The sequence below is a fragment of the Struthio camelus genome, chromosome 1 (genome assembly GCF_040807025.1).
Source record: "Struthio camelus isolate bStrCam1 chromosome 1, bStrCam1.hap1, whole genome shotgun sequence".
Classification (NCBI taxonomy): domain Eukaryota; kingdom Metazoa; phylum Chordata; class Aves; order Struthioniformes; family Struthionidae; genus Struthio; species Struthio camelus.
Window position 1 is genome coordinate 176,869,198 of NC_090942.1, and position 27,221 is coordinate 176,896,418.

The 27,221-nt window shown below is 35.6% G+C and overlaps 1 protein-coding gene across 27 annotated transcripts in view; it reads left to right on the forward strand.

Moving 5' to 3' along the window:
- The window catches only part of MYCBP2 (MYC binding protein 2), a 222,431-nt gene that overhangs the window by 194,172 nt on the left and 1,038 nt on the right, over positions 1 to 27,221 (forward strand). For 25 of the 27 annotated variants that reach the window (XM_068929451.1, XM_068929463.1, XM_068929474.1 and 22 more), the window contains 18 exons: positions 313 to 537; positions 1,391 to 1,456; positions 3,749 to 3,988; positions 4,140 to 4,238; positions 6,263 to 6,343; positions 7,485 to 7,751; positions 10,260 to 10,543; positions 10,809 to 10,905; positions 12,654 to 12,773; positions 13,822 to 13,923; positions 16,354 to 16,482; positions 19,564 to 19,696; positions 20,873 to 20,976; positions 21,978 to 22,166; positions 22,681 to 22,788; positions 23,797 to 24,006; positions 25,885 to 25,992; positions 26,195 to 26,360. In XM_068929451.1, coding sequence (XP_068785552.1) covers positions 313 to 537; positions 1,391 to 1,456; positions 3,749 to 3,988; positions 4,140 to 4,238; positions 6,263 to 6,343; positions 7,485 to 7,751; positions 10,260 to 10,543; positions 10,809 to 10,905; positions 12,654 to 12,773; positions 13,822 to 13,923; positions 16,354 to 16,482; positions 19,564 to 19,696; positions 20,873 to 20,976; positions 21,978 to 22,166; positions 22,681 to 22,788; positions 23,797 to 24,006; positions 25,885 to 25,992; positions 26,195 to 26,360 — 2,728 coding nt within the window. The remainder of the gene's footprint in view (positions 1 to 312; positions 538 to 1,390; positions 1,457 to 3,748; positions 3,989 to 4,139; positions 4,239 to 6,262; positions 6,344 to 7,484; positions 7,752 to 10,259; positions 10,544 to 10,808; positions 10,906 to 12,653; positions 12,774 to 13,821; positions 13,924 to 16,353; positions 16,483 to 19,563; positions 19,697 to 20,872; positions 20,977 to 21,977; positions 22,167 to 22,680; positions 22,789 to 23,796; positions 24,007 to 25,884; positions 25,993 to 26,194; positions 26,361 to 27,221) is intronic. The other 2 variants (XM_068929456.1, XM_068929500.1) reach the window with 1 other exon arrangement.

A 27,221-nucleotide genomic window follows, 5' to 3' on the forward strand; every position in this document is an offset into this window, starting at 1 on the left:
TTGTAATTGCTCATATATTTTTTCTTCTTTTATTCTGAGGAGAACAAATTAATACTCCTAATGAACATCTGTAGAGTGTTTTCTTCCATTTATTAATGCATTTACATATTTACTAATATATTTGGTTATTAGTATTTCCTTTGATTATAAGCGCTGAATAAATTCAACCTGTGAATAACAAATGTCTTCTTTAGTTTAGAGAGCATATTCTTCTTCATAACAGGTCTGTCTGCCGGGTTTAAAAAAGTGTAGACAATGTATGCGTTTGGACTTAATTTCAGATATTTTAAAGTTTCTCATGTGTTTTCACAGGAATTGTGTATTGTGGTTTGTCTAAAAGACCTAACGAGCATTGTTGACATTAAAACATCAAGCCGACCTGCCATGATTGGTAGTTTAACAGATGGATCTACAGAAACGTTCTGGGAGTCAGGAGACGAAGATAAAAACAAAACTAAAAACATCACAATTAACTGCGTAAAAGGAATCAATGCTCGTTATGTGTGCGTTCATGTAGACAATTCCAGAGATCTCGGGGTAAGAGAGAAATGAAATGTGTCTTACTGAAACTGCGTAGTCAAAGTGGTGTCTATTTACAAAGCAGAAGCTACCGTTTTCTTTGCCCAGGTCCATTTAGAATTCTAATTCAGAAGCTCACATTTCAAAAACAAAGTTTCTAATTCTTGTGGTTTTGAAGGCTATTTCTACTGTGAATAGAATGGTTCAACTAAACTTACAGTTTGCGTGAACCTGGGACCGTGAAACTTAATTCTCAGTGGCATGTTCAATTTCATCATTTACTTTTCCTGCTCATGATTTCTGTAGAAGCATTGAAATGAGGAGTTTTTTTATAATATGCCAAAGTATTTTCCAGACTTCTGAGTATCACAAAGTGCAACTGTCCATTTTGTCCAATCTCAGAGTTTGTTTTTCCTTCAAACTGTCCTGTGCACAATAGTAATACTCTGTAAAACATAAGGTTGTTAAATGTAGGGGAAGTTAAAACATGCTTAATTTAATTTAACTTACTTGAGCTATCATCATAATGCCAACAGGCTATAGTGGAATATCACAGAACTGTATCATCTTTCCAGAAGGAGAAGACCTTTTCACTTAATACATTTATCTTTACTGAGAGAACTGTACAGTAGTATTGCAAATATACCTTTATTTCAACTGAAACTTTTAATACAAAGAGAGATTTTGGGGGGAGTTACGCTTTGGAATTCTTTGTTGTCCTTGATATTGATCACTTCTTAAATTTATTTTCTTAATAATACAGTTTGTCTCTCTTTTACATATGCACTTGCTTAATGTGGAAGAAATCACCAAAATGGTCCTCACCTGCACAGTTATAGTATTTCTTTCTTGCTTCACTTGTCTGTTGCAGAACAAAGTGACTTCAATGACTTTCCTAACTGGCAAGGCAGTAGAAGATCTCTGCCGAATAAAGCAGGTAAACCAATTTAATAGTTGACAGGTGTAAAAATTGCAGTCATTTTTTGGCTGCATGTAGCACAGTTTTTCTGAGCAAATATTTCTTTTTATTTATGATAAACATCAGCGTGTTTTGCACCATAATATCCGTGAAAAATGCTGTTTTATTAGTGACAGAATTCAGTCATTACACATACTAGAGCTGAAAGGATAAGGCATTGGATGGAAAATTTTCTAAATAGACTATTTAAGTTGCATTTTACAAGTCTAGCAGACCATCTCATTTCTTTTAGGAGTATTCCTCCCCCGTAATATGACCAAAGCAATTACATGGAATAGTACTAAATATTACTAGATAAGCAGATGCTCATCAGTGTTGCACTGACATTTCCTTTTTATCTGCCAGTTCAGTTTCCTTTAGAGAAATGCAGCTTAAGAGTCAGCAGAAGTTCAACACTATATGAAGGAGAAAATTAAAGATTTGCCTTCAGCCTGATTTTTTTCAAGATACATTTTCTAATGCGTATATATAATACACATTTTTCCTTGCCATTCTTAGTTCGTAGGTTCAGGTAGCTAAAGACTTGTCTGGAGGCTCACATTCAGAATAGAATTCAGCCTTGATTGTTCTGTTCCTAAATCAAATGATACTCTTTTTTTTTTTTTTTTTTTTTTTACATCAAGAACAATGTTTCATGCTTTGAAATCAATGCGTCCCATCGAAGACGTTAAGGTTTCAAATGGGCAGTTGCCATTTTGCACTCAGAACTTTATTATTTGCCTTACTGACAGCCGGTAGTAAAGTCCGTCAAGGAAAACATTGTCTTTAGGTGTCTCACAGCTCTTCCACTTTATTGCAATAGTATCTGGTGATACAGAAATTCTGTATAGTGACAGTTGCAGGGAGGTGGTTTGCTTTTTCTCTGCCTTTTGTGTCCTCAGAGGACATAACTGCAGCTCCAAAAGGCCTTAGAAACCAGAAGGAAGTAAACTTTGGTACAGTGGGTTTGTGCTAAAGAGCGAAGTGTGTATGTGTATATATACAGACAGATCTAAAATGTGTATGTATGTATCTGTGGGTATATATAGAGATACATATGCACATACACCCAGTCTCTTGGAGAATCACAGCAACTATAGTGTCAGTAGCATTTCTTTTTTGAGAGTAGGCTTACTTGGTATGTCTGCCTATCCAATTAAATAAAGAAAGGCCAAGGCAGAGCGCAGGCACTGGACTCCTGGTCATTCATACAGTTTAATTGCTAGTTCACTCCCTGCTTTTGTTTCTGCCTATGCAAACACAACGCTTAGGCATTTTCCGTGGGTGGTTCACTCTCAGAAGATAGGCAGGACTTCACTGAGCTTTGCTCCCTCCTTGCTTGCACAGTCGTCCTATGCTTTTCCAGCAGGGTTTTTATCTTCAGACACACTCACACGATACACTCTTAACTCATGCATCATACACCTTCTGTTCCATGATATTAAAAAAGAAAAAAAACAGTCTTGTCTGCAGTAGCACAGTTGAATACGGACACTGAGAACTGCAGTAGAAACGAAGGAAGAACAGATAATAGCTTTATTATCAATAGTGTTTGTGCCCCATGGAAGTGAGAGAACACTCAGGACCAGTTTAGGCTCACACAAGCTGCTTTGAGCAGCAGCATGAGGCATTATGCCCTGTCAGTTTTTATTTTGCACTAGTGACATTGCAGTTTTGGTCATATTAACATTAATTTAATGTGTTTTTTATTCGTATTGATTTTAAAATAAACCAAAATATAATTTGATGCAGTTCATCTGTCTTTTTTACAGTTATTAAGTCCTGCCTCTCTGAAAAAGGAGAGCAGACATTTACTTCCATAAAGTTAAGATTTCTTTTACAGGGTGTTATGTGCGTAGGGGGGTATAATTTAAGTACTGATAACCGTGTGTTGTATTTGAGGTAAATTATGTGGGGTTTTGTTAGGTATTAGTGAACAAACATCAATTCGAAATGATTTATGAATGTGTGACCCTGTGCAAAAGGGCTTGATAGCCCACTATTTTTAATAGGCTTTAGAAATGAATGAAAAATGAATGAAAAATAAATGGCTATATTTCGTTTTATTTAAATCTAAGAATTTTTATCTAAATACATGAAATTTAGTACTTCTAGAATTAAACATGTTAGTAATCATACTGTTCAGAATGAGAATTTTATAACAAATGGTATATTGGTCCACAGGTATATAGTGGGTTTGTTTTGGATGTACATGAATTATTTGTTTGATATTGTGTTGTCATTTCACACCTTTGTATTCCTGTTTAATAGGTAGACTTGGATTCAAGACATATTGGCTGGATAACAAGTGAACTTCCTGGGGGTGATAATCACATCATCAAAATTGAATTGAAGGGTCCAGAGAACACATTAAGAGTTCGACAAGTGAAAATTCTTGGATGGAAAGATGGTGAAAGCATTAAAATAGCAGGCCAGATTTCTGCAAGTGTAGCTCAGCAAAGAAACTGTGAATCTGAGACACTGCGAGTATTCCGACTTATTACATCCCAGGTGTGATTTTAGCACTATGTTACACAGTAAAAAATTAAAGAACCTGAAAGTTACCTGAGTCATTTTTTGACTCCTGGTGCTTTATATTTTGATGTAAGATGTCATGTCTTCATGAGTTTCTCTGAGCTAATTGTCCCTGTCTTCCTTCCAGGTTTTTGGAAAACTCATCTCTGGAGATGCTGAGCCAACCCCAGAACAAGAAGAAAAAGCGCTGTTGTCTTCCCCAGAAGGAGAAGAAAAAGTACACAATGTATTTATTTGTATTCTATCAATATCACTTTACTGCAAAAATTATCCAGGATAATTTTCAGTATTTGCCCTGTGTCTTTAAGCTACATCGTTTTCGGAATAAAAGAGTAGTAAAATGTCACCATGCCTTATTAAAAAAAATCATTGATAATTTTCATTAGTAGACTTGAATTGGACCATATATATTTAGAGGAAAGATCGTAGCAATGGTGGTGCAAATTATGTCAACAATTACAGAAGAACTTAAAAAGTACAGTAATGATCAAGCCCAAAGTCCCTCTTTCCCAGAATCTTCCTCTCAAGAGAAGCTAGTGGTTCTGCTGACGTTTGGGAAAAATGTGTAAGAAACAGCACCAGTATCCTTTCCCAAGTATACTCTCCTGTCTTTCAGCAAGCAGTAGTTTAGGAAGTGTTCCTGAACCAGTGGTTGTATGGCGACCATCACGTTTAGTAGCCAAAATTGGACAGTGCTCAAAGAATATAATTTCTTTTTTCAGTTCATTTACGCTTTTGCCTTACCTAGGACCTTGTAGTGATAATTTCCTTGATTTAGTTGTTCATTTTGGAAGCGTGTATTTTTGTCTTCTTAGGCCTCCTCTGTGATAATTAATTGTTTCCTGTTTCTTATATTATATTTTTCCTGTACTTACCTTTGCCGCATTTTTTTCATCTGGCCTGTATTTTTCACTTCAAGATGTCATTTTTTATAGACAGCTCTTGGGACCTCTTTAAGGGCCTCCCCTTCAGTGATGTCTTCTTCAAGCTCAGCTTTAGTCTCTTCAGTTTCTGCTCATATAAAAGTCATGCTACTCACCTAATCAATCTTGTCACATTTTCTTCTGTACTTTTTATAGCTTTCTGATGAGTTTTTAGAAACAGGATGACCAAAACCATATTACTCTCTGATTTATTTGTTCCACCATCTTCATTTCTTTGCATTTACTGGTTTTGAATGCCATCTTGCTGGCCAGTTATTCAGAATTGTGAGAAACTTTTGTAGCTCTTCGCATTCCTGCTTTTCAGTATACACATTTCATAATAAGCAGTCTACCATACTTAGAAGAACAAAATCTCAATTTTTTGTATGTACTGAAAGCTTGTTTTTAATAGCTAGCTAGTTAGTGATCACCTTAACCTTTTCATTCTGCCTGAAGTATAAAATCACTTTGTTTTGCATTACTACTTTGAAACTTAGCATGCAAATAATTCTGAACTTGCGAAACTCCCCATCATTCCATTGAAAATTAAAAAGCCTGTCATTCAATTGTCATTCAATTATCTTATACTTCTAAAACAAAATTATGCAAGTTGGGAATTTCAGCCACTGCAATCATAGAAAGCTCACACTGCCTTCCTTGAACCGTAATTTCTCTTTTGATTTCTAAGACAACAAAATATCTTGGAAAGAATAAATCTGATATGACCCAGGGAAGTTGTACATGATCTTTCAAATAGAAATATGACACTATTGTTAAGGTTTCTTAGTCTCATGTATGTTCTGAACAGCTGCTGCCAGACAATAATGGCAAAAATAAACAAAAAAAAACCCCTTTGAATAGCTTCCAACAATTACTGCAAATTCCTGGCAATATTTTGTTGCCTTTTTCGTAGCACATAGAATTTTAAAAAATGTTTAGTCTTACTGTGTTTTTCAATTTTGGGAAACATTTAAAAAGATAAACTGGAAAATATTTTTTGTACACTGCTTTACAAAGACTTCAGTCAGCGAGTGTATTCAGCTGCACGGAGAAGCTGTATCTTAGGCAACTGCATTTCCTTTGTTATGCCTATTATTTTATCTCATGCTCCAACTTCATATCTTACAAAACAAGAAGAGAAGAAATACATCTCAGATGTATTAATTAACCATAATTAAACTGATCTTGCTTACATATCGTTTTTCTGTGTAACAAACAGCTGCAAACTTTTAGAACGAACTTTGTTGATATTTCATATTAATCGCTACGGCAACTAGGAAATGTTCTTGAAACTCTTGATATAACATTGAATGTTCTTTTTATAAAGGCAACGTCAGATGCAGACTTGAAAGAGCACATGGTAGGGATCATATTCAGCCGGAGCAAACTGACAAATTTACAAAAGCAGGTTTGTTCGTTCTTAAATGCTTTGAAAGCTTACGTTTTGTGTATATTGCCATAAGTATGCTCTTTTTAGTAAACATGGAACCTTTTATTTGACATTTTCAGTTAGAATTTCTGTTGTTCTCTATCATCAAAGTTTGGTGTATGTTTTAAATTATGTATGTGGGTGGCTTTATATGAAAAATCTAATGGAAGTGATACTGAAAAAAACATGGGATAAAAAATGTTCTGTTAGCCTTAATTTCAAATAATATAGAATTGAGTTGTGAATGGTACTCATTCTTGTTTGCTGAGAATAGTCCCATGACAACGAACCAGGAGAGATTCAGTTAAAGAATTTAGATTCCTTCTTCAAACAGCCTTTAAAACAATTTAGGTTTGATACCATATAGCCCTAAAAAGGGAATCCGTATAATCAGTATATTATTAAATGATTTCTTTCTGCAAGGTCAGTGACGGCTTGGATTTGTTGTTTTAACTACTTACCTTTGTCTGTCTCAATAAAAAGTAATAGTTACGGAGTACTTTTTTTAACATATTTTTTCATATACCAAAAAGAGCATCCTTTTAATGTTATTTGTATAACACCTATCAGGAGACAGACATTGCAGTAAAGATTTTCATGGCAAGACAAGAGGAATTAGGTTCCCTTTAAATTTTAGTAGATTCTGCATCGTATCTTATTCCTCTAACTTCTCTTGACACACCTCTGTTAAAATCTTCTAAATAGACTATTTAATGTGCTTAATGTGAAAACGGGCTTTCTAAAATCTCTTCAACTTCCTTAATAGTAGACTATACAAGAGACTGTAAGTAGTTCTGATGAGTCCTTTTCTTTTGACTGTGTTGAACTTCTTTCTGTTCTTTTTTATTTTTATCTGAGTCTTAGGTAAAAAGCAAATTAAAAGGCAGGTACTTAAGAGAGGTTTAATTCAATGAAAATTTTCAGAATGAAGATGAGTGAATCAGTATTATATCTAAGTATTCTAAATTTGAATTTATGTAGAAAAGTAATTTAAGTACAGGCCAAATTTCGTAGGCCTTCTGGTTTTGTCACAAACATGAGAATATTTAAAGTATTTTCATAGTCTTTCACTTTCAAAAGTTTTAATATGTTACTGTGCACGTGGATTCTGTTTGGATAGGTATGTGCTCATATAGTCCAGGCCATCCGAATGGAAGCAACCCGTGTGCGTGAGGAGTGGGAGCACGCCATCTCTAGCAAAGAGAACGCCAACTCACAGCCTAACGATGAAGATGCGTCTTCTGACGCTTATTGCTTTGAACTGCTGTCAATGGTGCTGGCACTGAGCGGTTCCAATGTGGGCCGGCAGTACCTGGCTCAGCAGCTGACCCTGCTCCAGGATCTCTTCTCGTTACTACACACAGCTTCTCCCAGGGTACAGAGACAGGTGAGAGCTACCTCATCCGTCTTTGGAAAATGTCTTTAAAATTATGTAATCGTGTTCTTGATAGTATAACATGTACCTGAAATTATCTTTTGTGACATGTAGTTTCAGATTTTCCCTTTAAAAATGTTATCACTCTCAATTGCAGACTATTCCCAATTGGAAATAATTGTAAATAAAGCAACTTATTTTGGTATTGCAGTCATGAGTAGAGGCCAAATAGAAAGTTATGAGCATCTGAAACACTATTTACTATAGACTCTCTTTTGCTCCTTCAAATATCAGAGCTGTTACTTCTCCATTTCTCACATGTATTAAGGTTAAAAGCTGGTTTATTTATTTATTACAAATAATAATTCTGCAGAAAAAGCAGTTCAGTTTTCAGGTGCGGAAGGAGTTAGTGAGGTGTTTGCTCATCTTGTAGTACCATCTCGTGCCAGTTTGCTATGGGGAAGGCATCCAAGAGAGCTGCACCGTCATCACCCCATTTAGATAAGCGCACCATGTGCTCCAAATGTAAATATTTGTATGCTTTGAGGAGGCCATCATTTATTCTTACCCTTTTAATGTTTTTTCTGCACTTTCTTCATGTCTGGCCTCAAGGCACAGTGACAGCTAGAGTTATGGGATAATTAATGACTGTCCATTAAAACTATAAGCAATATGCAGTTAACACTAGGGGAAAAATAGATCTTGACTTCTTTGCAATTTTTTGCCTTTTTTTGCTCATCAGCGTATCTCAAATTTCAACTTTTTATGTTTAAGAGAAAAACCAACCTGTTAAGGATTAGCCCTTTCAGTGTAAACAAATATGTGCTGTTTTTAGATCAATGTTGTAAAAATTATTCCACCCGAATTAGAACTGTTATTTTATTCTGAGATGCAAAATTACTAGTTATTTAGCTTCTAATATTGACTTTTTTATTTTTCCTCTTTTTAAATTAAGATTTAAAATAAAAAATTGGATTGATTGCAATACTAAGATGGCACAACTTGTGTTTAGAAAACAGGAGAATTAAGAAGAAGGAATATTAGCATGGTCATAAAATTAATGCTATTTATTTGATATGTAAATATATTAAACACCATACATGTAACTAGAACTAAGTTGTGTTCGTTACAGGCAAGTTGAATATTACCATATTGCCTTTTTATTGTTTTCCTTGTTTTTATTTAAACCATATATTGTAATGCAGCAATTGGAGATTTTAAATAGTGATTTCCAGCAGAGCCTTAAGTGGTTTAGAGCAGACCTTGAGAGAGCAGAGCAGAGTTTTCAGAGTTGTTTGAGTATTTCATCTTATAGATACGTAAGGTCTACATAGCCTGTACTGTTTACATCAGAGGCTTTTGATTAGCCATGTGTATTCTTCATCTGCCATGTATCCTAAACGTCTTTATATCTTACACTCAGGGTATGAGTACCGTGGAACTGGACCATTCCTTTCCAGTGTTAGTGCCCACAGGCAGAGCTTTAATGTCCATGTTCATTTCTGAACTTGAATGTTTTCTGTCTGTGTATGTGTGTGTTTATATGCACATAATATAACACACATACATATATTTAAAATATTTCCTATAGTACAATTAATGCAGTAGCTGGCTGTTGCTAGCTGGTATGCCTTCTCTGTGTGGATTTTTGGTTACTTTTTCAAGAGTTTTCATATCCATACTTTCTACATTTCTTTTTCCAATTTTCTGGACTGTTTGAATGTCTCATCTCAAGTCGTCTGCCCCTTTTGGCAATTCTGATTCATTGCAGACATGCAAAATGCTGGGGGGGTTTTCTTGAAATGTAGACACTTTTTCAAAAGAACATTGGAGGCCTGACAAAACAGGTATAAAATATTACTCCTTAAACTTCCATACATCCTGATTTGGACCAAACCTTACTGGGCATGTCCAGTTCCATCTCCATTCCACCAGTTGGTGAGGTTGAAGTTTATCCTTTCAAGACAGCTCCTCTTAGTCCTACAACTATTGGTACCAATTTCCTTTTCAAAAAACTGATTAGAAGGAAAACTTAAAGGAGAAGAAACGTATCATGCTTCTCATTCTTTAAAGGCAGGTATTTTCTATTTTAAAAAGTCCTACAGTGGTCTTTCACTGTTGCAGCAAGGATTTTCCATCATGTAAAGATTATATGCAAAGTGGATATGTCTGTAATGTGAAAACAAATCAAAGCTGTCCAAACATCTCTATGACTGCTATCATAAAGTCATTACCAAGCATATTTTTATGATTGTATTAAGGCCAAGTGTTGTTCAAGTGAGATCAGTCCTGAAACGTTAGGCTTCATCTCAGTATATTAATAGCAAATAAAATAGAACTAAGTGTATATTGCACTTAAAAGCAAGATAGAAACTTCTTACAGGTATGATTTAAATTTAGAAAGTAGATTCATCCCTTCTTACAGAAATAGCCTGTGAAAAAGAAAAAGAATTTTATTTAATTTGCTTGAAAACTCCAGCTGTCCTGCTAAGAGTTTTGGTGTTTTGATTCTTTTTCTAGGTAACATCATTACTAAGACGTGTTTTGCCTGAGGTAACGCCAAGTCGCCTGGCCAGCATCATAGGCGTGAAGTCCCTTCCACCAGCAGATATAAGTGATATCATTCACTCAACAGAAAAAGGAGATTGGAATAAACTGGGTATCTTGGACATGTTTTTGGGATGCATTGCCAAAGCTCTCACTGTACAGCTGAAAGCCAAAGGAACTACTATAACTGGGACAGCTGGCACTACCGCAGGCAAAGGAGTTACTACAGTCACACTTCCAATGATTTTCAACTCCAGGTTTGTTAAAAAAGAGTGTATTATCGAGCTAAAGGCATAAAAGAAACATGTCAGTTATATTCTTTGTCTCTGTCTTTTGTAATCTTTGTTTTATAAACTGTAATGTTTCTATAACACTTTTGACAGTATAAGTAAGTCAGCAGTTATTGCAGTGTTTGATACAAACTGCTGTATGCTGAATGTGTGCTATATTTGTGGTAGTTTTTAACACATAGTAGCTAATTATTTGCGTGTATTTCATGTACTGTAATACATCCTTTTGTAGCTATATTCGACGAGGTGAAAGCCACTGGTGGATGAAGGGTTCAACACCTACACAGATTTCGGAGATCATTATCAAACTGATTAAAGACATGGCAGCAGTAAGTTTCTGACCTCTAAATGTGTGGGGGATATTCAAATATTTCTGGTAATAAAGAATACACTTTGTTCCTTAGTCTTCATTACAGTTCGTACTGGGCTGAGTTGTTAAAGGTAAATGAGTGTGAAGAGGAAAAAAGGTATAATCTTTTGGATAGAGTCCAGGCCGAGGAGCAGCAGTAACTGAGTTCTGTTTCTGACTTTGCTAAATGTTTTATCCAGTATTATAAGTTTTTGGATGAGTCACTTGAACCAAAAATTCAGTACTGTTTTCTACATTATTAACTTAGAAGCCTGAATTTTAAGGAGTTTTGAGCTCCAATTAAAAATTGAGAACTCCAATTAAAAATTAAAAAGTGTCTGTGAGGTAAGAGAATAGTGTTTTTTTGATTATATGGAGTGTTTATATGTGGAATTTCTTGTTAAGATTAGCTTCTTTCAGTCTTACTGAAATCTACGTTTATAGTTATTTATTAGTTTCATCGTCTGGGCTAAAATTTTCCATGGGTGTGTCTGCTTCAGGCAAGTTTTTCTGGCAGAAGAATTTGATGAAAAATGATTCAGCTATTTCCCAGAAACTATATCAGAGAAGAAGTAGGCTTTGTGTATGTTTATTAGGAAGAGGGGGGAAGTCGTTTGGTGGGGTTTTGTACTTTTTAATTGTATACCTATTTCAGTGAAATGATCCTATTCACCTGGATTTTCCTCTGTGATTACCCTTGGAGAGCTGGGTTTCAGCATGTTCAGCAGATGTTCAAATTTGAAGCCATATTTTCTAAAGCATTCACTATATATAAATTAAGGACATCCCTTGCAAAGTTGCTGAGCCAGGGTAGGAGTTCCCTGCAATTGCTATTCTTGATTTTGAAGACAAGATTTCAGAATGTCACAATTGATCTTTAATTGACAGTTATTATTAAAGTGTGTCTTGTCTCTCAGCAGTGCTGATCCATGCGTAAGATGATTATTCTTACCTTCAGTTGCTCCACTGGCTAGAGTGGAAAGATCTGTTGTTGGTACCACTGTGAGATTCCACATGATAGATTATTTTTCTCTTTGGTTTTTCAATATTTTAGGAAATTGCATATAAAAAATAGGACTAAAAAGATGGCAGCTGCAAAGATAAGTGCTCAGAAGACAGTAAATGCCAGGATTAATATGGTGACTGCTGTACATATATGCCTGTATGTTTTCCTCAGGCTGCCCGCTTCCTTCAGTTTACAGGAAGCACCATACATTGGGAAAGAATTGAGTGGGGTTAATTTCTCAGGACTGTTTTTTTAAGGGTTGTTGCCAGCGTAGCCGGTGTCTCCCACATACCCAAGAGTTTTCCTATAGTGCCTGGCTGTTGGATCTTGATGTGCATCTTCAATTCTTTTGTTTAAGCCATTCTACTTGGCATGAATATATAGTTATTTATTACTCACAGAAAAAAGGATCAAGTCAGTCAGATAAAATGTAGTCATCTCAGATGTGGATATAAATCCCCTTCCAGTAGATTTTGAAGTAATTACACAAAGTGTAGCAGCTTCTGAAGAAATTTGAGGGTGAGTTTCCGCAGGTCTGTCTGATTTGAAAATACCTGATTTGCCAAGGTCATCCCTGACTTACTTTTTCTCTTCTAACCTGAGATCCTAACCTAACTTTGCTTGTAGCAGCTAATTACAATTTGAGTTCTTCTTAATATTTTAAAGGGAAAGCTATAATAAATTGAGTTTTAGACATTTACATATATTTTCCTCTCCAACAGGGTCACCTGTCAGAAGCGTGGTCCCGTGTGACGAAGAATGCTATTGCTGAAACCATCATAGCTCTGACCAAAATGGAAGAAGAATACAGATCACCAGTGAGATGCATTGCAACAACCAGAGTAAGAACTTTACTGAGTTTTACATTAGTTAATTGCAAACATGCAGAAAGAGCCCATTATTTATTTACCTAGTTTTTCTCTTTCTCTCTCTATTTCTTCTGTTACATTTTCTAGAAACTGGGACTAACGTAACCTCAACAGGTTGCTTTTAAATTATGACGTTCCTACCGCCTTAGGGGGTACAGTTTTTGGCTTCTAAAACATATAATTACACTTAATAATTTTGTGTAAAAGAAGTTTGCAATGATTATAAGCATTTGATAATCATGACTTTTTCCATCTTAAAAGGTTCTGCCAATTGTCTCTCTCATCTCCTTACTCATACATTCTCTGCTCTTTGGAAGACACTATCTCAGAAGAATACCAACTGCTGCTGTCACTGTGTTAGTTTCATCAGGGTTTAAAAGTAGCCCTGAACATCAGGCTAGCTCTCCTGGTGAATGAGCTTTGTTAGTTTTATCATGGAGTTGCTCTTTTTTTTTTGGCAATCCAGTAGAATTTTTCAGCTTCTGATCTGCCATCGCAAAATGCAGTTGTCAAGTACATTTCAGTCTGGCTTGTAGGCCTACTGACAAAAATGAAGTTAGCCTCATGTTGGTAATCTCCTTAGGCTTTCACTAATGGAGAGAAAGAGAGAGAAGCTTCTTCTGAAGGTTGTTTGTTCAAAACACTTTTCCAGACAATCTTGTATGCCTTGTACAGTCAAAGGGAAACAGAAGGAACCCAGTCTCACTGGGCTAAAGCTACTTTTTGGGACTGTTCTGTTTCGTTCAATTACTTTTCTTCTTCCCCAAAGCCTTTAAGGTTTGGGAAGGACATGCGAGTGTTAATGATTTCCTGTATTTGCCACATTTCTCTATAATATGGTATGACTGATAACTAGCATGTGATAACTAGCATGTTTATGACCATAAATTGACATATTTGCAAGAGACAAGGTAACTCCCCAGGATGCTGTTCTTACCTGCCAAAGTTTATATTTTTAGTATTTTGGGGTTTTTTTATTTAGTATATCTAAAACATTTAATTCTGCCTTCCCTTTCAATAGCTGTGGTTGGCCCTAGCATCCCTCTGTGTACTTGATCAGGATCATGTTGATAGACTGTCCTCAGGAAGATGGATGGGAAAAGATGGACAGCAGAAACAGATGGTGAGACTGAAATCCATATCCTTTTTGTCTATGTTAATTTACTCAGTGGTCAAAGAATTTAGAACAAGTGTTAAAGAAAAGTTGATTTGGCCTAACTTTATTCCTCCCTTTTGTCCTCCATGGGAATGGCACGTATATATTTGAAACACCTGTGTTTTAGACACAAACAGGTCAGAAATAGGGTAGCAATTACACTGTTATTCAAGATGGAGCATGGCCTTTCAAAGACCTTTAGGATGTATTCTGAGCATAGATTGACTTGGTTGATACAGTACCCTCTACCAGAGCTTCTTCCTTTCTATCAGGATCCCTATGACATAATGATGTTAATTCATCTGTATTGCAATCTTAAGATTCAGTTCTTTTGTGGCCCATAAGAACTTTCCTTTCTCCATGGTTTAGCTTCTTCTTCCAGACCTGGGGGAGAGAGTGATTACCTCGAAGAGAAAGAAAGACTTTCTAAGTGGATAAACAAGCTGAATTTAGTAAACACGCAACATTCACCTAGAGGATTTATGATTTAATCTGAAATATGATGGATGGAGTTGCTGTCCATGTTTTTCAGTATCATGAAACTTATGATTTTTTTTTTTAAATGTGAATCAGAAATGAGCAAAACAATGAAGTTGGTCTCTCTGTAATTTGGGTTAGGTAGATCCCTGTGGAAGGTGAAGGAAGATTGTGCCTTCCTGCTAGCAACTGGGTATGCTTAGAGAGGAGAAACCTCTGAAGCAATTTAATACAAGCAGAAAGAGAATATAGGAGACAGCTAGAGAGTGCTGCGGCAAGAGCAAGGACTAAAACTTGGCTGAGCGAAGGAAGCAGACACAAAGGTCTCTGACGTTATTAAAAAGAGGAGACTTTTTCTAGAAAATCAAGGGACTGCTGTAGAGCTTGTTGCAAATCAGTTACAGGAAATTGCTTGACTAAGAGAAAACCTGAAGCCTGGAACAAGCTGCCAGATCATGAGCAGGGAGAAGATGTATTTTTTAATCTTTAAATTCTGGCTTCCCAGCAGATTTGAATTTTTTACCTAAAAGGTCAGCTTTGTTTCAGTGTATCATTTAATGAAACACCTTTAGAAATTGAAAGCCTGCTTGGTGTTTTCAGCTGTGCTCACTTTTAAAAACTCACAGATCCACATCAAAACTGAATGACTCAAAACCCCAACCCCGATAGGGTAATACCTGTGAGGCCTTCCATGGAGGGTTTGAAACAGCAGCCCCAGTAAATTAAATAAGGACCCTATAGGTTTTACCCTGATTTAATTCAGATGGAATTAACCATTTCAGGATAGGTCTGTGCTAAGGACTTTTGTTAACTCATTCAATAACTGAACTAGAAATATGGTTTCCATAGTAAAAAAGACTTTATGAAACCAAAATGAACCCATTTCATCTGTCCTTGTTTCCCCAGAAAGAGTGCTCCATTGCCTCAGGCTGCCTGTAGTGTTCCACAGAGCCAAGCACTAGGGGATTAGAGAGCCATAGGTGAAGTCTAGTTTGTAGGCAGGAAGGCAAAAGTAAGAAATCTGGGCTTGTAACGTGGACTAGTGGAAGCCTCAGAGGAGCGGCCGAGGTGTAGGTAAGCAGGGGTATGAGCCGCTGAACCCAGTCTTAAGTTCCCCGATCCTATTGTATAGCAGGGTATTCAAATTTTGAGGTGATCTGTGTGTTTTCCTTGCTGGGAATGCTATTGGAAGGATTCTGATCTAAGCTGCATGACAGTATAATGGAAATCGTATGTTTTGGGAGCTCAGTGGAAGGTCATTCTTAGAATATGTTTTGGGAGCTCAGTGGAAGGTCACTCTTAGAAATATGCATAATCAAAGTCAGTCATTGAACTCTTATTGTACAGGTATTTTTAATGGTAAAACCCAGGGATCTGTGTTGAATTAAAAATATATCGATAGAGTAAGTAAATTTTATGGTAGATTTTGAAGTTTGCTACCTGGAATGTATTCTCTCTGCATTGTGGATGACCTACAGCTTTGAATAAGTGCTTGAACAGAGTAAAAATATCATATCACAGTAGTTGAGCGTAAATACCTTGCATGTTGATTCATCTCAGTGTTCATACCTCTGAGCTTCTCTGTTAAGATACCTGTAACCCATGGTAGCTCATAAATGTTTCCGAGTAACTCAGGCTACTTGAAAATGATTTCTCAAATATATTATTGAATAAAAGTTTTTGTTGCATCAGGCAAAATATGAGGTCAGAAGAAGCGATGTAGTGCTGTCGGGCTTTTTGTGTCCAGGAGTAATTACTGATTATTCTAAAGATACAATTGATAGCCTAAGTAAGCTCTTTATTGCCCCTTATTGACTTCCTTGCATCATTTTTTGAGAGCATAAAGACAGAGGTATTGAAAGGAAATGAGAGATGTAGTAAAAAGAGAATTATTTCATTATATTTCTTCATTTTTTCCAGCCAATGTGTGATAACCATGATGATGGTGAAACTGCTGCAATTATTTTATGTAATGCCTGTGGGAATTTGTGTACAGATTGTGACCGATTCCTTCATCTCCATCGACGAACGAAAACTCATCAGAGACAGGTAGACTATACATGACATCGCGTTGTAGACATGTCATACATTATGTGCATTTCCCCAGTTAATAGATAAGAAAACAGCAGTAGCAAGAAACAAATCTGCCAATAGTGTTCTTTTTTTTATTTTGGAGATGAGATTGATAAGTTTCCATTTGATTCTTTGTTCCATTTTAGTTAAATTTCCTTGCCCGTCTTCTGAAGAAGATTGCAAAATCATGTAGCAGTCTCTAATTTTAACTTTTATGCTACATTACTTTTTCCTTTCTCATTCTAACATTGTTTAGGAAGGTTTCTCAGGAAAGATCTAGGAACAGCACAGCCTTTCTTAAAGACATATTGATTCTTTATTCCTTTTAAATTGTATCTCCTTTACTTCTTCTATCATATGGAGTCAGTGCTTGTGAACTCCTCCTTTTTTTTTCTTAATATCCAGGAGTCATTATTTTTTAGTATCCATATTTGACAGCAAATTTTCCTATTCGTTCCCTCATGTCAGTCTTCTCCTATATGATCTTCAGGTTCCATTCACACGGAAATGTGTGAAATATCATATCAATAGGCTTGAAAATGTCCTAGTTTCTTTGAGTTTGGTTTTTAGGGACATAATGTATTTCATCTCTAAATGACACAGATGGGTTTTGGTAACTTGCCGTGTAGTTTTCCAATTAATGCTCTATTGTATTTTGCCCTTTTGCCCCCTCCACCTCTGAACCCGAAACTACGTTCTCCGTGTGGTATTGCCACTCATTTCTTTTTCTCATTGAAGAATTACCTTGAGTATGCTGCTACTTTTGAAACTATTGAACATTCCCTCTTTATTGACCCTTTATTGCTCTTTTGTGTTTTTGTCATCCTTTATTTTCCCGATTCCCTATGACTGCTTACCTTTGTACAGAGGTTAGGGTAACAGAGCTCATTAATAAAGTTAATTCAATAGAAATCATTCCTCATTATCCTGTCTTTGAGTGCCCCTATATTAGATTTTTAGTTTGGAACAGGAATGTGCTTTTGAAGCAGATCTGATCACTGTACTTTGATTTGTGTTACAAAGCAGTCTTGGAGTGCATGAACTGAATTCCTTTCAGATGAAACTAAAGAAAATGATAGATCCAAGCACACACCTGGTGCACTCCAACTGCTAATAGGCATTCGATCCAAGGGATCAGACTAGTCCAAAGCACATGTATGAGGTGAACATCAGATACTTGGCACCAATGATTTCACTCTACAGGTCTGTTCCTTGGTGCTTCAGTATTTGTAATGTAGACTCAGCCTTGAAGTTGCATGTGGATCTGTTCTCTTCTATTTCTTAGCTAAAATCTTTGCAATTTCCTCAGAAAATTTCCATTTTTATCATCTTAAGAGTATTTTAAATGTCTGCTTCCCTGTCATGTCACATCACAGTCTAGTCTCATTTATTTTTCTGATTTCTCCTATATAGCCTGTTCAGATTACAGTTGATAAAAGTAAGTTCTTATCTCACATAAGCTCTCACATCTCTCCTTTAATCTGTCCAAAAGAGCTATTTATCAGACTTTGCTATTCACCTCTAAAAGCATGTTTAAACTTTTAATCTTTATTTACCACCTTTACCTTTACATCTCTCATGTCTAGCCTCTCAGTTTAAATTTTAGATTCTGTCACGTTCACTGTCTCCTATTTTCTGTTAGCTTCCTTTTCTATGTCCAGCTTCTGTCCTACCGTTTACTATATTTTCTCCCCTGCAAGAAAGGACAGCCTGTAAGTTATTGTGACCTGCTTACACAAATCCTTCCTGAAGAAATTAGGGTTTTTTTCATGGTTCTAATGCAAATAAAATAGTTTAAAATGAGTTTATGCATACACACCAATGAAAATTCTAACTCCTGTTGCGTTGCAGGTGAAATTAATGAAAGCAGAGCGGTCTTCAAAACCTAGAAAAGGAGGAAAAGACTGCATAAAATCCACCAAGGATTTCATGCAGTTTTTTGGTGTTATGAAATTTTTAAAGTCTCCTGATTTTAGCTAAAAGTATTCACTGCATATGCTAAAATTGTAAGTAACCTGTTCCAGAGAAACTAGGCTCCCCATAATGGACTAGAAAATAACTTGTAACACACAATACAGTGATTAACTAACAAGAGAGAATATGAAAAATTTACACAGGACAGTAACATGAAATGACTTGATGTATTATATGGATAATAAATGAGAAGGAAAAACATTCAGATTCAAGCTTGATATTGTCTTGAAGATCACTAATAGGTAGTTAATCTGTCAAGGTCATGCCAAACTTCCAAGAAAGTTACAGAGCGTCTCTGGATGGGACTTTAGTGTGAACTAAGTGTCTGAGTGAAAACCTATTACTGTGTCAGTAGTATAGAACTGTTTTCATAAATCTAGGCAATTGACTCTAAGTAATTTGACTCAGCCAGTAGACCTTACCATATTGTCTTAATTTGCAAAAGGTAAACAATAACAAACATGCTTAACTTGGAATTAATCATCTTCTGCATGATGCGAACAGATTTATCTGGTGACTATTTGTAATCAGCCTGGCTTTCTGACTTTTGCTCATAGAAGTATCTTGGCTATTTCTTAACCTTACCACCTCTGATTCCTCCCGGACATCTCATTTTATATTAGCAGAATTAAAGTTAATTTAGATGTAAATTCTTTATAATTTTGCTTTGATAAACTTACTAACACAGTTATGTGGGGATACTTCTAATGTTATCTCATGCTTGTAATATGCTATGGCCTACTGAGTGAGTTGAATGGTAGCTATGAACTCCACGTCCTATATTTAGTAAATTAGTCAGAAAAAATGTTGTGCAGCTCTCTTCTTATCATTGTTGCACTATTGTTTTCTAGTCCTGTTCCCCACCCTGTCAGTTCAAGAGTTAATTTTATATATTTTTATCTTAAAGAACACGAAGCTACAAAGCTTTTATCCATTCCGCAGTTTGTACAAATTATGGAATATGTCAGAAAATTGCAGTAGACGAACTCCATGGAATCTATAAATACTTGATGAAAATCCAAAGAGAGGGTGACAAAAATAACATAAGGATACTGTTTATTATCTGTGTGGTTAAACTAACAGGTGTTCAAAGAAGAAGAAGAAGCTATCAAAGTTGATCTTCACGAGGGTTGTGGTAGGACCAAACTTTTCTGGCTGATGGCATTAGCAGATTCTAAAACCATGAAGGCTATGGTGGAGTTTAGAGAACAGACAGGTAAAACAGAAGTGCTACTACTTGTCCTTTATCCTGATTATTTTTGCCTTACTGAGCATTTGTCAAAAAAAAAAAAAAAGCAGCAGCATTTGGAGTTTTTCTTCTGCTTTAGGGCAATGCTTTTGATAGTTGCTTATTAATAAAAATAAAACATTATAAATTATTTTTGATGATTGGTGAGAACGTGGTATTTGGAACATCAACAAAATAAAGAGGGTGTCCTCAGGAGAGATGAACAAATGCAACAAATTTGAAGCAGAACGCTGCCAGCAAAGTAGGACATTGAAGGTAGAATTCATCTGGCCAGTTGTGTAGATCCACAGTGTGGGGCATCCACATCTAAGACAGTTGTCTGACATGCCTTTGTAGTTGATAGAAGTGGACCCTTTAGGGCACCAAGTCACCTCAGTCTAGGTAGTTATCTAAAATAAGGTGGATGAATTGCCCTAAAGTCCTTATTTCCCTTAATCAACTACAAAAATCACAGGTTGTTTACATCTGATGTAGATGTGTTGGTATCTAAAGATAAATATCAGTCGAAAGAACTGAATTCTCAGTTTGAGAAGGTTCTATAAAAGCCCAACCTCTTTCCATCTCAGTTTTAGCTGCATTTTAAATTGTGCGGCTCTCAGCGTGAAGTACTCTTTTGTATCTGCTGCTAAGTTGCCTCATATTCTTTTACTCCTCTCAATAAGAACATATATATATTTCTTGAAATTTTTTTCTCTCAGGAGTTAATAGTAGTTTTCATCATCCCCAAGTAAATGCTAAATGTCTTCCCTGAACGACAGTGCGTTCTGTGACATGTTTTTAATGTTCGCAAGCTCAATTTTTTCTTCGTTTTTGTACTATTGTATTGATGGTATATTTGAAGAAACAAATTCTAAGCTGTAGAGTGTTTTAGTAAGTGTTTGTAGCTAATTTGCCAAACCAAATTAAGCAATATTTTAAATTATAAAAAGTTGATAAGGTACATGATAATGGCGAGTAATTTCAAAGTAGGCAGAGGGTTATTGTTTTAGAAAACTTTAGACTTTTAAATTACATGTGCTTAATTTATTTAACAGTTACTTTTTGTGTGTTTATGTGGTTTGTGTTTATATCTGTTGTTAGAATATTAATGACTTATATTTCATTGTGACAATTTTAATTTTGTTTGTTTTGGGGGGGACATAGGCAAACCGACCACTAGCAGTTCTGAAGCATGTCGTTTCTGCGGTTGTAGGAGTGGAACAGAATTATCAGCAGTGGGAAGTGTTTGTTCTGATACAGATTGCCAGGTGTGTATTAATAAGTATCAATCATCATGAGTTATGTAAGATAGAAGAGGCTGTAGGATCTGATTAATTTCTTATTTTGAGAAAACCTTGTTTGCATTAGTAGTCCGTTTCAAATCACACTTCTTAGAAGAAAAAGGATTGAATATTGAATATTATAATATAATTACAATATTTACAAGATTGTAAATGTTCAGTTTAGTTACAGACTACAAACACCAGTTCTCAAATGAAATACTGGGTAGCTTCTTTTTGTTGTTATCTTCAAAAGCGTCTCAGTTTTCACAATAGTGTTCCATTTATGAAGTAAAATATACACTGTCAACATAAAGTCTTGTTTATTGAAAAGTTTGATAAAACTAGTTAAAGTAACAGCTTGTATACGTCATCTGAGCACAGAACATTTAAGACCAGGGATTGTTTGACCAAGTTTTTCCATCAACTTGTGATCATTATGTGATGAGGTGTTTTTTAGAATGGGTGATAGTGTATCTCTTTCAGAGGACCAAAATCTGCAGATTTCTTTGCAGATTTCTTAAAGGCTGTTTATCCAGGGCAAACAGTGTTTATGTAGGAGGCATTTAATGCGCAAAATACACACGGAGGATTAAAGAACACTTCTCTTCATATTAAAACTACGTGTTACAGTTTTTAAAAGGTGATATTAGTATGCTGAATACTCTTATTATTATAAGTAATTTTACATTAAAATATGATGTTTGTGTTGTGTTTCCCCAAAATAGTTTCTCTTTACATAAATTTTGGTTTTGTTGGGCCGTTGCTATTCACGAGTAACACAGTATAAGTGAAGGTATCGGTTCTATTTCAAGTAGACAAAATGTGCAGTGTTTTCTCCCAAGTATCTGCTGTAACAAAGACAACATTTATCGTGATTCTTTCATCTACGTTTCATTGCACGAAATGGCAATACTTCAGAAAGTAACACTATAACAAACCTTTTCTTCGGGGAGGGAGAGGAGATTAATTCAATTTACTTTTAACAGGAGTATGCTAAAATTGCCTGTAGCAAGACACACCCATGTGGTCATCCGTGTGGAGGCGTTAAGAATGAAGAGCACTGTTTGCCATGCTTGCATGGTTGTGATAAGAGTGCTACAACTCTTAAACAAGATGCTGATGACATGTGCATGATCTGTTTTACTGAAGCACTTTCAGCAGCACCAGCTATTCAGGTAGAACTTTTTTGTTCCCCTTTTAAGAGATAAATACTACGGTAGTAATGTTAAACGTGGAAAAAAATAAAATATAAAGTCCCTGAAGCTATACTCTTAAAAGTTTCAAAACAGACAATATGAAAGTAACAGTATGAAAGTTGCTTGAAATGCTTTCTTTTTGTCTGTCATTACCACTATTTCCAGAAAGAAAATTGCATCAATTTAATTTTTTATGCTTACTTTATTTAAAATGTATTATATGTTATAAATGGGAAAACCAACTGAAGTGATTAGTGGATATATTTCATGTCTATTTTGTATATCTACTGGCTGTTTTGGAGTGGAGTGCTTATGATTTTAAAGACTATTTAATATTCTTTCTCTTTGTTAAGAAGAAAATCGAGGTCCCACAGGTTTTTAAATCGTTTAATTTTGGATTTGGTACATGTCACCACTTAAAAGCAAATAACTACATACATTACAGTGGTTAATGTAACTTCATTGTTCACTTATATGCGTTCTTTTTCTAAAGCTGGACTGCAGCCATGTATTCCATTTGCAATGCTGTCAACGAGTACTAGAAAACAGATGGCTTGGGCCAAGGATAACTTTTGGGTTCATGTCCTGTCCTATTTGCAAGGTACATGTTTACTGTCTAGGTCAAGAGAGTTATCCAATATTGTCTTTTTTTCCCATCTATCATATTGTTTGTTATGAAATAAGTAAGGAATACATCACTCTGTTTTCTTAATTTCTCATGTCACTAAAGAAAGAGTATCACTAATGTATCTTCCTACCTTTCTTACTGTTCCCTGAAGTAAGGTTCCTTTTAAAAGTAACCATAATGCAGACGTTATCTTAATACTTCTCTATTCTCAGAACCGTCCGTCAGTTTGTAACTTCTGCAGATTTGGGCGCAATAGGCGGGGTGGGGGGCTGAGGGAAGGAAGAAGTAATCCTCATTCATATTATCTCAAGCAGGAAAGATGGGTTCTTTCCTTTTAAACCTGCTTTGAGTTGAAGAATATATATGTACCTACACTTGATTCAGTTTAAATTGCCAAAAATTCCTCTTATAATCTAGAAATTCATAATTAAAGTAAATAAAAGAATATGATAGCTGCTGGAAAAAAAGAGCACATTAAAACCTAGGAATATTAAATTTATGAACGGTCAGCCGTTCCTGTACGGCCTTTGTTTTGTTTTTTTTTTTTTCATGCTGTATTTTGGTAATTTATGGCAACAGCTTCTGATTGTTAAAAGACATAGAGGTGATACAGAGTATTATCAGGCATCATTCTTCCTGCTGAGCAATAAGTGGAAAAGGAACAAAATTAGAGAAAATACATGATCAGAATATTCATGTACTGTAGTGAATCTTTCATATACCCTTTGTGATTGTTACAGTCTATTGTAAGGGCTGATGAAATTATGTTACAAAAAGCGCTGTGAAAAGCATTCCTGTTTACTGTTTTTGCAACAAGTGTGTACTATATCTGCCTTTTCTTGAAACATTCATTCTAATATTGCCTGAGCACTATGTTTTTATGGCATCCATAATGTTTTCTGTATTCTGCCCGTAATACAAATTACTACAGCTATTATAATAAGGATATAAGGTATTCTAATTGTTTTTTCTTTGTTTTAGAACAAAATTAATCATACAGTATTAAAGGATTTGCTTGATCCAATCAAAGACCTCTATGAAGATGTAAGGAGGAAAGCTCTAATGAGGTTGGAATATGAAGGGTTGCACAAAAGTGAGGCCATCACAACACCAGGTGTTAGATTTTATAATGACCCAGCTGGCTATGCCATGAACAGATACGCTTATTACGTTTGCTACAAATGCAAAAAGGTACGACAATTAGTACTTCCTCAGATTAAATGGAGATGATGGTTTCAAAACGCATTCCTTTAAGAATGTAACACATTTAATATATCGTGTATGGATTAGGAAAGCAAGAAAAGAAAATTACGTTGTCAAATCTTAAAACGTTTTAAGTATTGAGCAAGTTAGACATACACAGTTTCTGTCCTTGTAAGACTTGAAAGTGTATACAGACCAATTCAGAAACCAAATGAATATTGAGGTGATAGCCTCTTAAAAGAATGTGCAGATATTACTGTGCTACGACATCAAATGTCTCTTTGTCCTACTTTCATTTCACATTTTACAGGAACATTAAAACAGCATACAGCATAGGTTTCATTTCAACTCTTTGATACGTGGAGTTGATCACTAAGATTTCATCTAAATATTACTGTTACTTGAGTTGGAGTTCATTGGAACTGCAAGAAACAGTGAATTTAGGATAGAAAAATGACTGTTGCTGCAAACCTGTTGATGCGATTTTACCCAGTGATAGTCTTAATTGATAAGAAGAGCTTCTGTAATTTTGATTTGTGATATTAGAAGTCATAGTGCAGTTGTTCAGGATGGGGATAATGAAACTGTGCCACCCTTAAGTGATTATGCATAAGTTCAGATCTTAGCATCTGGAGTTCCAGTGAAGTGCAGCAACTATGGAGCTGATAGCCAGATGTGTTAGAAGAATCAAAAATGAGTTAAGAGAGGAAATGTGCAATCTAACCTGCTGGAGTCTAGGTCAAATATGTACCGTTTTCTTCAGCTAGAAGATATAAAATGGAAAAGGAAGACAAACGTCGTAAAGAAACATTCCCTGGTTTCCCCACCACCAGAGAAGAGAAGACAAATGCTCTTTAATTTTACAAAGACAAGCGTTAGGGAAATTTTGGATAATCATTGATGCCCTCCCATTGCTTCTTTGATCCGAAGCTGGTTTTAGTGTCCCTCTTCTCCTTGCTTATCTTTTTTCCTTTTCCCTTAGTGATGAATAGAATGAGACCATCCCATGATAACATTTTCAAGGCAAACATCAATAATTTTTGTCTTAAATTGCAGTGCACAATTTAGAGCTAGAGGAGAAAGGACTGACTTCTCTTCCATGTGCTAGAGAAGAGCAGTAGCTCCTCCAGCTCACTATTACAGTTACTCAGTTCGCTTTGTTCCTGCCTCTCACAGTTAATCAATTTGCACTCCTCGTGCTGTAGAAACTTATCAAGAAAATGTTTTGGCTCCCTTCCAAAAATACTTAGGTTTTTCAGTCTTATTTTTCTCCCATTTTTATTCCTGTCCCAGTTTCTCATACTTTCCAGTATTTCATACTCAGTATTTAAGTGCTTTTCTTGTTTCCCTCCTCCTTGCCTTGCATCTCTTTATTCCCTTTTGTATCGTGTCCATATGTCTTAACAGCAACAAACAGCTATTTAATTTCTTAACTCCTTCCCTTCCTCCAGCCGCTGTTCACCCCAAATTAATAACTAATTCCCTAATACATATCCCTTAGGAGTTTCCCTTTTCTTGTAGTCTGCAGAGTTTGGGGAAAGTTGGGCTGCTTAGATTTTTCCTTCCTGACAGTTGCCTTGAGACCACTCTCCATTTACAAACATACAACCTGGATTGTCACTGCAAAAGGGAGTCCTTATATGTTGAGAGCAAGAGTTCTATGTATTGTCTAATTAGCTAATCCGATGGTAACAGAGGAAGCATGGATGTTACTTCTTGCCTCATCTCACCTACTACTGTGTTTGGAAACGTTTTAGTATAGAAGGAAATCCATCAAAGGTGGCAGTCTTACTTGGTGCACTGTTGTGTTAAGATAACAGTTGTCTGTGGATTAATGTCTAACCATTCCTATATCAAATTTATTAGGCATATTTTGGTGGTGAAGCTCGTTGTGATGCTGAGGCTGGGCAAGGAGATGACTATGATCCAAGAGAGCTTATTTGTGGTGCGTGCTCTGATGTTTCAAGGGCTCAGGTGAGCAAAGAACTTAGGTTCATGTTTTTATTTCATTGTGAAGCTTTTCCTATGAGTGCCTGAGCTGTACAATAATTCACGTTCATTTACAATTATATGTATTGTATGGTTTTAATCTGTAGTTCAGAATAGAAAAATATATTGGTCAGATTGTTACAGCATGGGTATTTCATTTATCAGTGTTTGTTTTCTTTCTATTCAGATGTGTCCCAAACACGGTACAGATTTCTTAGAGTACAAATGCCGCTACTGCTGTTCAGTTGCTGTTTTCTTCTGTTTTGGGACAACACATTTTTGCAATGCTTGCCATGATGATTTCCAAAGAATGACAAGCATCCCTAAAGAAGAACTTCCACATTGTCCTGCAGGTAGTATTTTTACAAAACAAATTTACCACACTAAATTCTCAGATAAGTAATTACTCCTAATTGGTATTCGTATGTTATCTTGCCGATAATTTTTAGGAATTCTACAGGGTCAGTCATATAAATTTATAAGTTCAGCATCTTAAGTAATCCTAGAATGGGTTTGTTCTATGTGGCGTTTTTCTTTTTTTTGGCTTGTTAGTTTTCTTGGTAATAATACAGACAGTGCTGTTGTCACATAAGACTGATCTTTGAAACGTAAAACATTAGATACTGTGCTACAGAAAAACATTTCAATCTACCTACAGCAACCCAGACTTCAGGTATGACATGCTGTATTACAGTTACAGTAGCAAATTTAACACACTACCATTAAATGATATATCTCAGCTTAGGTATCTCTCATCCATAAATTATTGCCAACACCTTAGTTTCTGACTTCATGTGTCGTTGATTTGATGCTGATCTCATTAAACCATGTTGTATGTGTTGCTGGTGGAAAACAAATGAGATCATTTTGATTAAGATATTTACATGGAAAAAGTAAACAAAAAAGATGAGAATTGCTGATGCAACCTTAAAATTACTCTTGATTGCAGAGCATAAGTCTTGTTCATATTTACAGATTTTGATTTTACATTGGGCTGATTTTTTCCACCATATTGATGAGAAGACATTTATTTTAGTTTTCTTCCTGTAAGCCTTTCACCGCTTTTACTTTGATAAATTTGATTTATTTAAGTTATAGGCAGTCTGGTCATTCGTTTTTTTCTTCAAATATGAATTTAATGTTTGAGATAACTAAGTGTTTTAGGGAGCTAACACTTCTCGCTTATGTTTATTTATATCTAATCAAATGGCTTT